General features: G+C 34.6%; 1 protein-coding gene across 1 annotated transcript; it reads left to right on the top strand.

Annotated features, from left to right (window-relative positions):
• The first annotated feature begins 3,292 nt into the window (after positions 1–3,292).
• LOC121385901 lies at positions 3,293–10,048 on the top strand. Its single transcript, XM_041516692.1, has 4 exons — positions 3,293–3,320; positions 5,331–5,393; positions 7,186–7,548; positions 9,864–10,048. Exons 1-4 carry the CDS (start codon positions 3,293–3,295, stop codon positions 10,046–10,048), a joined length of 639 nt encoding a protein of 212 aa, XP_041372626.1.
• The last annotated feature ends 2,596 nt before the right edge of the window (positions 10,049–12,644 follow it).

Genomic DNA, 12,644 nt, shown 5'->3' with positions numbered 1-12,644 from the left:
TGGACAAATGTAGCGGGTTTCCTCTAATGTGATGCGCGGTCGGTCTAGGATCGATCCCCGTCGGTGGGCCCATTAGGTTATTTCTCGTCTCAGCCAGTGCACCACGACTGGTATATCAAAGGCCGTGGTATGTGCTATCCTGTATGTGGGGTAGTGCATATAAAAGATCCCTTGCTATAATGAAAACAAATATAGCGGGTTTCCTCTCTAATTTTTTTAAAAAGCACTTTAACTTCCATCAATGATAAAGTTAAAGTTTTGTTTTGTTTAACGCCACTACTAGAGCACACTGATTAATTAATCATCGTCTGTTGGATGTCAAACATTTGGTCATTCTAACTCGTACTCATCAGGGGACGGGACGTAGCCCAATGGTAAATCGCTCAGTTGATGCGCGGTCGGTTTGGGATTGATCCCCGTCGGAGGACCCATTGGACTATTTCTCGTTCCAGCCAGTGCGCCACGACTAGTATATCAAAGGCCGTGGTATGTGCTATTCTGTTTGTGGGATGGTGCATATAAAGATCACTCGCTGCATTAGGAAAATGTAGTGGCTTTCCTCTGATGACTGACTACGTGTGTCAGAATTACCAAATGTTTGGCATCCAAGAGCCGATGATTAATTAATCAATGTTCTCCAGGGGTGTCGTTAAACAAAAGAAACTTTCGTAATCAGCAAGAGTTCTTTTATATGCATTTTCCCACAGACAGGAAATAACATACCACGGCCTTTCATCAATTGTAGGGCACTATCGTAGCTTAGGCATGTATGTAATTTTGAACGTGCAGATAATTAAGCAATTACTCGTTTGAATCATTAGTTTAAGGGGGGGGGGGGTCTCTTTTTGGATCTATCTATATATAATAATGGAAGGAAATAAGGGAACACATAAATAGGAACCATATATGCTGACTGCAACTGAAACCCTCGTCTGTATGCTAACAAGAAGTTATCAGTGTTACTGGAATTCATTGGCACAGAACTGATATCCAATCCCACATAACATCTCTGTATTTTATACAGTCATACTACTCCAATAATGCATTAAACGTGGTCTCAAATACCATGTTCTCATTTGAATAACTCGCTAAACAAAATCTTAAATTGGTGACCTACAACGCTTGAATGAGCTATTCTATGTATCTATGTATGTATGTATGTATGTATGTATGTATGTATGTATGTATGTGTGTGTGTGTGTGTGTTTGTGTGTGTGTGTGTGTGTGTGTGTCTCTCTCGCTCGCTCTCTCTCGCTCTCTCTCTCTCTCTCTCTCTCTCTCTCTCTCTCTCTCTCTCTCTCTCTCTCTCTCTCTCTCTCTCTCTCTCTCTCTCTCTCTCTCTCTCTCTCTCTCTCTCTCTCTCTCTCTCTCTCTCTCTCTCTCTCTCTCTCTCTCTCTCTCTCTCCATACCATACCGTGTGATGATTTTCTCTAATACAATTTCAAGCCTTGAAACGTTTCTTTTGGACGTTAGTATATATATGAAATAAGCTGCCAAACATGAATTTCATTCAACAGGATATATTTCTGGAATGTACTTACAGCAAACAAAAAACCGGTATCATCAAAATACCAATGAGTGCTAGTTGCAAGGGCGTCGTCAGGGGTGTGGTGTACAAGGGGTTCGTACAAATTATTTTCGACCCACCCCTCCATTCTGAAAAGCTGGCAACGCCCCTGAGCTGTAACACATTTTAAAGATACTGCCAACAGAAGAATTTATTTTCTTAACACTCTTGTCAAAAAAAAATAAGAAAATAATAATAATAATAATAATAATAATAATAATAATAAAAAACCTCAAAATGTTAAAACTATTATTCAGCTTCTGTTAACACTACGATAGCCGTTCGAGAACTAGATGGACATTTGGACTGTTATAATCAATATCTCAGTCAGAGACAACTCTATAATGAAGATTCGAAATGTCAGCCTACATCAGAGTAGGCAAAGATCCCATCCAAGAACTTTAACATAATCCTATGTTTTACGTTAAATAACTTCACACCGATAATTGTTTAGTTAACAGATTACAAATAATTCACATATTAATCACTAATATACACACTACGGGAAGAAACCCGCCAGCACCTACGTATTTAACCGGACATTCCTGAGTTTGCTGCAATTTTTAATATGTTGTCGACTAATAGAGACTTTTTAACGATTGTAATTACATATCAAATATATTTTTCTGCATACAACATTAGTGCCTGCATATTAAACGTGTTTCTTATAGTTATAATATTTGTACGAGGTTAAATTTCATTTATTTCCTAAAACATGTTTGTTTGTTTTTTGTTCGTACGTACGAAATTATTTGAAGATAAAATTCAGTTTAAGCTTCTTAAGCATACATGTATTAAAGGGACATTCCTGAGTTTGCTCCATTTTTTAAGATGTTATCGACTCACCGAGACTTTTTAACGATTGTAATTACATATCAAACATATTTTTCTGCATAAAATATTAGTGGCTGTATGTTAAACATGTTTCTGATCGTTCTAATATTTGTAGGCCTACTAGGTTAAATTTAATTTCATTTCTTAAAATGTTTTTGTTTTTTCGTACGTACGAATTATTATTTGAAGACAAAGTCTAGTTTTGGCTTCTTACAAATATTAAGACGACCAGAAACACTAAATATACAGACACTGATATTCTAAACAACAAAACAATAATTTAATATGGAAGTTTAATCGTAGAAATATTTTATTAGTAGGAAACATATTACAATGCAGCAAACTCAGGAATGTCGCTTTATAACGACCAGAAACACATTGAATATACAGACATTGATATTCTAAACAAGAAAATATATTTAATGGTTAAGTTTAATCGTAGAAATATTTTATTCGTCGGAAACATTTTAATTACAATGCAGCAAACTAAGGAAACATTGTTGAAAAGGGAGTTCTGTCGATATTATTCATGTAATGTGTGTATTAGTGGTTAATATGTGAAAAAATAGTTATTGACGAAATCAAAAATTATCAATGTAATTATTATATAGTATTAGAGTGGAAATCTTTGCCAGCTGAGCAAACTCCGTGATAGGTAAACATCTCGTGCTTTCGTTATAAACTTATCTCTGACGGCAGATAACGCTTATAATCGTCCAAATGTTTGTTTTGCTATCACACGCTTGAGTACTCGGGCTACACATAAACAGCGATGAATATTCTAAACAAGAAGCTATAATTTTCAACTATTAAGAACGGTACATGTTTGTAAGAAGATCAAGCGATCCTCTATTTGTTAAAGGAGGAACTTAGAAGAGAAAATAGGAAATATGGCGATAGGAGTGAGTTTCTCTACCGGTATAATTCAAATTGTCTTAATATTACATTTCTGGTAGTTTATTCATTACATTAATATGACTATGAACTGATATTTTGTCCAACTGTAACTACCTTTTCTTTTAAGTGGAAGAATGCAACACAATGGTGAATTTTAGTTACGCTACGTCAGAATAAATGAAGGGACGCAACTCGTATAGGGCAACGGCCCCAGTATTCGACCACTTAAGAAAGAAAAGATTATAACGTGTTCATTTTATTGGCATTTGCTAATATTTGTTTTTCTACCATTCACATCACGTTTTTTTTCTTTCTGGTATTATTAAAGTGGTCTTTCTGTCAGCTACATAAGGTAAATAGTGGCAATCACTATACATAATTATTTTACGTGTGCAGTTTGTTCAGTGTAAAGTGCATTATTTTTCACACTCGCCAGATTGAAATTACGTGCACTGTATGAGCACTATCGCACCCGCGCACTTTAAAAGGCAAGGTCTGCTTTCCACCATACTTTTCCATCATTCTACCCTCATTATACATGTAAGTAATCTATGTAAAAAGTGTGTAGTGTTTTATTTGTAACCCTAGCTGTTTTGTAGTAAATGTTCTGATCCAGATTCATGCATTTTCATTTAATTCGATCAAACGGCAGCCTTGCTCACCTAGAAAAATAGGAGCCTGTACGCCTATGATGTGTCACCATTGTTTTTCAGGAATAGAGAGTTAACATTACTCGGTCATTTCCCTATATGTATAATGTGGCCTTCTGACCCCACTTAAACTATCCTTACAGTTCTGACTGCTTCCTTGGTGCTACGTGTTATGTTTCAGGTACTTACACAGATTATTATGTACCTAAATAAAATTGTTGTATATTGCAGAAATGCAAACACCAGAGATTTATCCAGACATTCTGTGGGTCTGAACATAGGCCCCTTCCAAAAAGAAAGTGGCCCAGAAAATTATGCCTAATTTTTGTACTATTTATTTCTGGATTTTTTTGGTCCCCCACCCCCTTGCCCCCCTCTAGCTATGGTCCTGTAAGGTATTTCAGGGCTCACACAAAAAAGAATTTAGTTTTAAACAATTTTTTATTATGTGCAGTATTTCCTTAAACATGATAAAAAAAAAAGAGAAAGAAAAAAAAAGTGTACTAAAAATTCCCAATATACATGTATATATATCTTTAATTATGTCTGTTCAAATAAATTAATATAACAGTGATGTTCTACATTATTCAGTGGCCTGAAAACATATCCCAAGTATGACTTACTCGCACTAATTTTTTTTTTTTTCAGTTATATGCCTGTGTCATGCCAAAGAAACATCTCACACCTTACGTTTTTATTATTTAAATATACACATATGTATGATCAGGGCCTAATTTAGATCCCAATAATTTTAGCACAACAGCTAGAGACTTTTGTCTTTTATGAGCAGAACATTTTGTTGTCAGTTTTTATTTTTTTTATTTTAAGGAAACGACAACCTGTAGAGAACATTGATTAATTAATCATTGGATATTGGATGTAAAAACATTGGTAGTTCTGACTTGTAGTCATAGAGGAAACCCACTACATTTTTCCATTATAATTAGCAGCAAGGGATCTTTTATATGCACTTTCTCACAGACAGGAAAAGACATACCACAGCCTTTGACCTGATATGGTACTGTATATATGCAGGAAGGTTATGTTTTAGTTCAGGATATTGTCATTAACAACTGTTGGAGAGTTGTCAATGCATTTCAGGTTATTTGTTTTGAGGTTAAATATTTTGAGGTCATGATTATTTTGGCCATCTCTATTTTGGGTACGTTTGTCGCCTCAAATTTGATGCAATCTAAAGCCCTACGTTATGATGTGGAGTAAAAAAAATGCAGGTCTACATAATGTACATCCTCTCAGGGTGGCTCTTAGCTCATTCTGAAGCCGGACTATATACAACAATATTTTTTATGTATGGAACATAGAATCCGTGTCAATTTAAGAGCCTGTGTGTTATGTTTATATATAAATTTGTATTTTACAGGAATGACATTCACATTTGCACTGACAGTGTTGACATTTCTAATTTCTGACAACTTTGCAGAGGGTAAATATCTTAAATAAATAATTAAAATAAATAAATAAATATATAAAATAAATAATAATATATATTAATTTTAAAAACTACCATATATTGCTGCTGCTTCTACATGTATATTACTGCTATTATAAACATGCAAACATGCACACAGCAGTTTATATTAATTTGACTTTTATTTTCAGCTTCACGTTTAATCCACGTCTGTTAATTAGTATGAGATTTTTGTTAAATTTAAATACATTTTAAAAATTGCTGATTAGAGTTATTTTCATCAGTGTGTACATTGGAAGATCGGATGAATGAAATTGCAGTAACAAAAGTAACATTGCTGACATTTTTTAGTCTATGCAAATCGGTCACTATATTAATTAGGCTATGTAACTGACCACATAACGACTATCACAGCAGTTATACACAGTTAACATAATAAAATAAATTAAAAAAATTAAAAAAGAAGAAATTATAATAATAATTAACTGCCCAAAGGTTTCCTTTATGGTTGCCAAGCAGGAAGTTATGACATCAGTAAAGTTGAGAATCATGCATTTTTGTTCTTGGTCGATCGACAAAAAGTGGGAAAGGGTTAAATTAACAAATTAAGACAACACCTGATCACTTAATTGAATCAGTTTTTGTTTTTGTTTTTGATATCTGATAAACAAACCAGTATGATTCAATAACATTAAAACAGTGCAATATGATTTGATTACAAATTATTTGCCTGCCGAAGAAAATGAAATGCTTCAATAGTAATACAAATAATAGGAATTATAAAGTTAATAAAATGTTGTTTTTTTAAATGTGTAGTAATTACCAGGCCTGTACGTGGGTTACCAAAGTCTATGCTTATTTTGATATACAGTGTATCTGTCTTTATTGAACCTGCTTGCTAATATCTTCTTTTTCTCCGATTTCTACAAACATTCCTTTCTTTTGTTCATCAACTTCATGGATGTATAATTATTATTATTATTATTATTAGTTATTATTAGTTATTAGTCCTTGTTACTGTTTGATTCCTGCACTGTCACTAAAAATGTGCTGCATGTTTGTATATAAACATTCCTTTCTTTTGTTCAAGTTTGTTGATATATTTATTAATACATGTATATATTATTAATTAATTAACTAATTTATGTATTTAATTATTTCTCAAATCTGTCCTTGTCACTGTTTCCTTTGATCTTGCTCTCCCACTAAAAATGTGTTGGGTGTTTTATATGAGCATTCCTTTCTTTTGCCTAAATTCATAAATTTTAAAAACATTTAGTATTAAGTATTATTATTTTTTATTATTATTTTGGTTTTAGATCTCTCCTTGTCATTGTTGCTTCTTTGGGACGATATGTAGCCCAGTGGTGAAAGCCCTTGCTCGATGCACAGTCAGTCTGTGATGGATCCCCGTTGGTGGGCCCATTGGGCTATTTCTCGTTCCAACCACTGGACCACAACTTGCACATCAAAGGTTATTGTATGTACTACCCTGTCTGTGGAATGGTGCATATAAAAAATTCCTTGCTGCTAATCAAAAAGATAGCCCATGAAGTGGCTACAGCAGGTTTCCTCTCTCAATATCTATTTGATCCATAACCATATGTCTGACGCCATATAACTGTAAATAAAATGTGTTGAGTGCGTCATTAAATAAAACACTTCTTTCCTTCTTGTTGCTTCTTGCTCTCTCACTAAATATGTGTTGGATATTTTTTATACAAACCATAATCTTTTCTCTTTTTGTTCAAAGTTTTTATATATATATATATATTTATTACTATTATTATTTTATTTTATTTTTTAGATGGCAAGATCTCCTTGTCACTGACTTCTTCGTGTTCACTGGCAGTGTTGAATCAGACCTGTACAATTGTCTGCAACGTGAGCCATGCTGCCGGTGTTGTTGGTGAAGTGGAATTCTTTCACAAAACTGACAACGAACTCAACGCGACTGTAGGCAAACTGGAACAGTCGAAATCTGGATGTTCAGTTGTTGTTGGTCCACAAGAGGGCTATAGAACAGAGTGTGGGATGGGAACAGACGAAGTTAATTCGGACACCAGTGTGTACAGTATGGTCATTCTCAGACTAGCACGTCATGACGCTACAGATTGGTGGTGCACCATGGCAGGTGTTAACAGCAACACTGTCAGTCTGGGGCTTCCTGGTAAGTATAATGGACGTTTTGAGATTTAAATAGGATGTATAGTGCATTTTATTATCATCGTTGTCGTCGCCAATATTATTATCATCATCATCATTGCTATATTACCTTCATCACTATTATCATTTACCATCATTGTAGTGGTAATTATTGTTATTATTAGTAGTAGTAATCCCCTATCGATCCAACTGGAGGGGACTATATAGGTTTCATTGTTTTCCTGTTTGCCTGTCTGTCCGTCCATCTGTAAGTTTGTCCATCTGTCCCACATATAGTATACCAGACTTTTTTCCCACAAGGCCTCAAGATATTGACATTTTGTGTATAATTTATCAAGTACTGTTACAGATCAAGTTTTACTTTCATGGCAATTTGCCCTTGTTATGACAGAGTTACGTCCCTTGAACTTGAAAACAGAATTCTGCACCTTTTTTTCGGAATATGCTTCAATATATTGAGCTGAAAATTTGTATATAGCTTTATCATGTACTGTTACAGATTAGGCTTGAATTTTATGTCAATATATCCATTTTGAGCAGATTATATATGGCCCTTGAACTTGAGGGGATATAAAAGATTGTTAATTAAGCCCAGTAAAAATACAACATGTATTGCTTTAGAAGTACTCTAAGATTGCTTATTATTAAATTTATTATTATTTTTATTAATTTATTATTATTATTATTATTATTATTATTATACATGTAGGGGACATGTATTGCTTTAGAAGTACCCTCAGATTGCTTAATTTATTATTAAATTCATTATTAGTATTTTTATTAATTTATTATTATTATTAGTATTTATTATTATTATTAGTATTTATTATTATTATTATTTATTATTATTATTATTATATAAAGTAGTAATAGTATTCATAGTTAATGAGGGGCGGGACGTAGCCCAGTGGTAAAGTGTTCGTTTAATGCGAGGTCGGTCTGGGATCGATCCCCGTCGGACCCATTGGGCTATTTCTTGCTCCAGCCAGTGCTCCACAACTGGTGTAACAAAAGGCGTGGTATGTACTATCCTGTCTATGGGATGGTGCATATTAAAGATCCCTTGCTGCTAATCAAAAAGAGTTGCCTATAAAGTGGCGACAGTGGGTTTCCTCTCAATATCTGTGTAGTCCTTAACCATATGTCTGACGCCATATAACCATAAATAAAAATGTGTGGAGTGTTGTTAAATAAAACATTTCATTTCATTTCATAGTTAATGGATAGTGGATATCATGAAAGAATACTGTTTGGTCTGTGTAGTGAATTTTGTACTAGAAGAGTGTTATCAGTTAGAGCCTGCACTAGCCCTCCCCCCTCACAAGGAGGACTAAAACTCAACTCCATGCATACATGTAACTGTTACTTTTCAGACGCACACGTGCATTTTTAAAAATATGAGAAATGCATTTTGTGACATTAAAAATACCAGGATGACCAGAAATATTTTGGATGAATGGAAATGTTTAAGCTTAACAATAAAATTTACATGTAAAATTAATTAAAGTATAATATCAGTTATCAAATAGGGCTCTTAATTAATAGTGAAAAATATATCTCAGGTGTCCGATAACACTTAATGTTTGGCCCTAATTAAGAACACCCTAATTTTATCTGAGAAGAATTTTTTTAATCTTTCACCTAAAAACATGGATTCATCGCACCTTCCACTGGATATCGGGGGCCTAGCTATTTCACAAAACTAGCAGTTATACCGGCCATAAGTTTACACATGTTTGTCTGTTTCATGCAGAAACTTACAACATTACAGAAGATGGAACATTTTAAGGACAAAAGAAATAGAGGATAATAAACAAGTTACCAGTTATTATCAAATGTATGTCCCGAGTGAAATAATTTTTAAGTCTCACGACCTGAGTATTGCTTTAACTTTGTATTTTATTCATGGTTCACAGATAATTTTCAAAACCCAAAGTTCTATATTTTCTGTAAAACACTGTCTATAACGAATTGCATTAAACTACCATTGTATTACAAGTTTAACACTGAAACCAGAAAGACGTAAATGCAAACACTTTAAACTACTTGACGTCATTGTGTGTGCTTTGCCAAATCGTGATGATGTCATATTTAGTACCGACAAGGTGATTGGTTTGTTGCTGTCAAATCATCCAATGGTAGTGTACGTTAAACCAATGCATGATAATTTCTCAGTGAGAAATTACAATTTTTATTTTCCCCGTTATGAGTGCCTACTGGGGTAATTAATTGAAATATGTGTATTTCACCATATTAGTTTTAGTATCACTACATAGTAGTACATGTAGTCATACTATTCTTCTTATTAAATATTTGTAGTTAATGGACAGTGGTCATCGTGGAAGAATACTGTATCTGGACTGTGTAGTGGATTTTGTACTAGAAGAGTGGTATTAACTAGAACCTGCTCTAACTCTCCCCCCTCACAAGGAGGATTGCCATGTGAAGGAAATGATACTAGAAACAACACAGAGACCTGTACAGGAGATAACTGTGGTAAGTAAGATACACAAGTATCCATATTAAAGAAACAACACAGAGACCTGTACAGGAGATAACTGTGGTAAGTAAGATACACAAGTATCCATATTAAAGAAACAACACAGAGACCTGTACAGGAGATAACTGTGGTAAGTAAGATACACAAGTATCCATATTAAAGAAACAAAACATAGTAGTTATTGTTTGACTCTTTTCTATTGTGACGGGATATAGCCCAGTGGTAAAGCGCTCCCTTGATGCAGGGTCAGTTTAGGATCGATCCCCGTTGGTGGCCTCTTTGGGCTATTTCTCGTTCCAGCCAGTGCTCCACAACTGGTGTAACAAAGGTCGTGGTATGTGTTATCCTGTCTGTGGGCTGGTGCATATAAACGATCACTTGCTGCTAATCGAAAAGAGTAGCCCATGAAGTGGCGATAGCGGGTTTCCTCTCTATATCTGTGTGGTCCTTAACCATATGTCTGACACCATATAAATAACTGTAAATAAAAATGTGTTAAGTGCGTTGTTAAATAAAACATTTTCTTCCTTTCTTTTCTATTGTTGGGGCGGGATATAGCCCAGTTGGTTGAATGCTCGCTTGAGGTGCTAGCTTGTACATGTCACAGGATCGAACCATCTTGGTAGATCATTTAGCTGATTAGGTTCTTTCTCGTTCCAGCCAGTGCACCACAACTGGACAAAGGCTGTGGTATGTGATTTCCTGTCTGTGGGGAAGTGCATATAAAAGATCCCTTAAATTTGCTGCTAATGGAAAACTGTAGCGGGTTTCCTCCGAGGACTACGAGTCAGAGTTACCAAATGTTTGGCATCCAATAGCCCATGATTAATCAATCAATTGATGTGCTCCAGTGGTGTCGTTAAAAAACAAAAACAACCTTCCTTCCTATTGTTACAATGTAGGTATAAAGCGATCACCACGGTTGGTCTAGGATCGATCCCATTGAGCTATTTCTCCTTCCAGCCAGTCCTCCAAACTGGTGTAACAAAAAATTAAAGGCTGTGGCATGTACTGTCTTGTCTGGGATGCTGCATATGAAGAGTTCAGGCGCAAAACGCGATATAAAACATTTTCTTTCTAGTTTTTAGTTAAAGCCATTATTGTATGTCAGTTAGGGCTAATCGTAGGCCTGCTGATTTGCTGCAAAACAGAGCTGGGCGGTATACCGTATATACCATTCGGTATCGGTATTATGTCAATACCGATTTACCGTACCGAGCAAATTTCAAAATACCAAAATTTCGGTATTGAAAAATATTTCCTGGCATTTAGTAAAGCACTAATATATATAATATATCTGACGAACGCAAAATGGGTTGGTATAAATCAGACGAGAGCCCTGTATTTGGAATTTAATTGTATTTATTTGAAATTAGCGGGTGAGCCTTATTTTAGGCATGCATGTATATAAAGCCGTGTATGCCGAAAATACCGCTCGATTGTGTCAATACCGAATACCGTACCGAAACCGAGGTAAATCACCCCAAAATACCGATATCGATACCGAGCCTCAAATTTCAATACCGCCCAGCTCTACTGCAAATCATGATTGGTCCTTATGAAATTGTATTGGGTAAATCCCGTTTTTTTTTATATCAAAACGCGATATACGCCAATTAAAAAAAAACATTTTTACTGAAAATTAATAACGGATATAACGCGTTTTGCGCCTGAACTCTTCATATAAAAGATTCCTTGGCTACTAACAGAAAAATGTAGCAGGTTTCCTCTCTTAAGTCTATATGTCAAAAATACCAAATGTTTGACATCCAATAGCCAATGATTAATAAATCAAGGTGATAAGTTGTAGCGACTTTCATAGTATGAACAAATTAAGGCGTTTTTGTTGGGGGTTTTGTGTGGGACTGCATGACTATAGTTGCTATACTGACATAATAACTGTTTAAAAATCAGTAGCTGATCTATGCATGGTGGCCATTTTCTCATAAACAGTACTGATCTAAGTTTCTGTGTTACAATATATATATACACCAAATTCAAGCAAAGACTGCTTGTACACATTCATAAGAATTAATACTATTAATTTTGTACCATCGATATTTCATACAATATGGTCTTAATTGTCATTAGTAATTTCACAGTACCTCAGTGGTAAAGGGCATGCCTGATGTGCTATTTAGTTGGGCTATTTCTCATTCCAGTCATTGCATCACAACTCGTATATCAAATGCTGTGGTGTGTGCTATCCTAGCTGTCTGTGGAATGGCGCATATAAAAGATCCCTTGCTACTAATGGAAAAATATAGTGGGTTTCCACTCTATAAATGACCATATGTTTGACATCCAATTGATTATTAAATCAATGTGCTCTAGTGGTGTTGTTAAAAAAAAAAACTATAGCAATTTCATTGCTTAAATTAGGGCAAGTCTCAAAAATTTTACAAAGATTACAAATTTCATTAAATTTATTATAATAAAACGTTGTTTTACAAATCTAAAAATATATATCAATGCTTTTAATTCTTAAAATTGACATATGTATATTCTAACAAATTAATGATTTACCTACTACTGATAAAATTGAAAATTTAAATAGTGGAACTCTCTGTGTCTGTTTCTCGTTCCAGCCAGTGCAGCAT

Source organism: Gigantopelta aegis, chromosome 12 (genome assembly GCF_016097555.1).
Source record: "Gigantopelta aegis isolate Gae_Host chromosome 12, Gae_host_genome, whole genome shotgun sequence".
Taxonomy (NCBI): Eukaryota; Metazoa; Mollusca; class Gastropoda; order Neomphalida; family Peltospiridae; genus Gigantopelta; species Gigantopelta aegis.
This window is presented reverse-complemented; position numbering and strand designations above follow the sequence as displayed.

What these genes read in the sequence shown, in the direction of transcription:
- LOC121385901 (XM_041516692.1), top strand. Translation starts at nt 3,293, where the DNA reads ATGGCGATAGGAGTGAGTTTCTCTACCG. An exon ending in TTCTGACAACTTTGCAGAGG is followed by an intron (nt 5,394 to 7,185) that starts GTAAATATCTTA and finishes TTTATTTTTTAG; the next exon opens with ATGGCAAGATCTCCTTGTCA. An exon ending in TGTCAGTCTGGGGCTTCCTG is followed by an intron (nt 7,549 to 9,863) that starts GTAAGTATAATG and finishes AAATATTTGTAG; the next exon opens with TTAATGGACAGTGGTCATCG.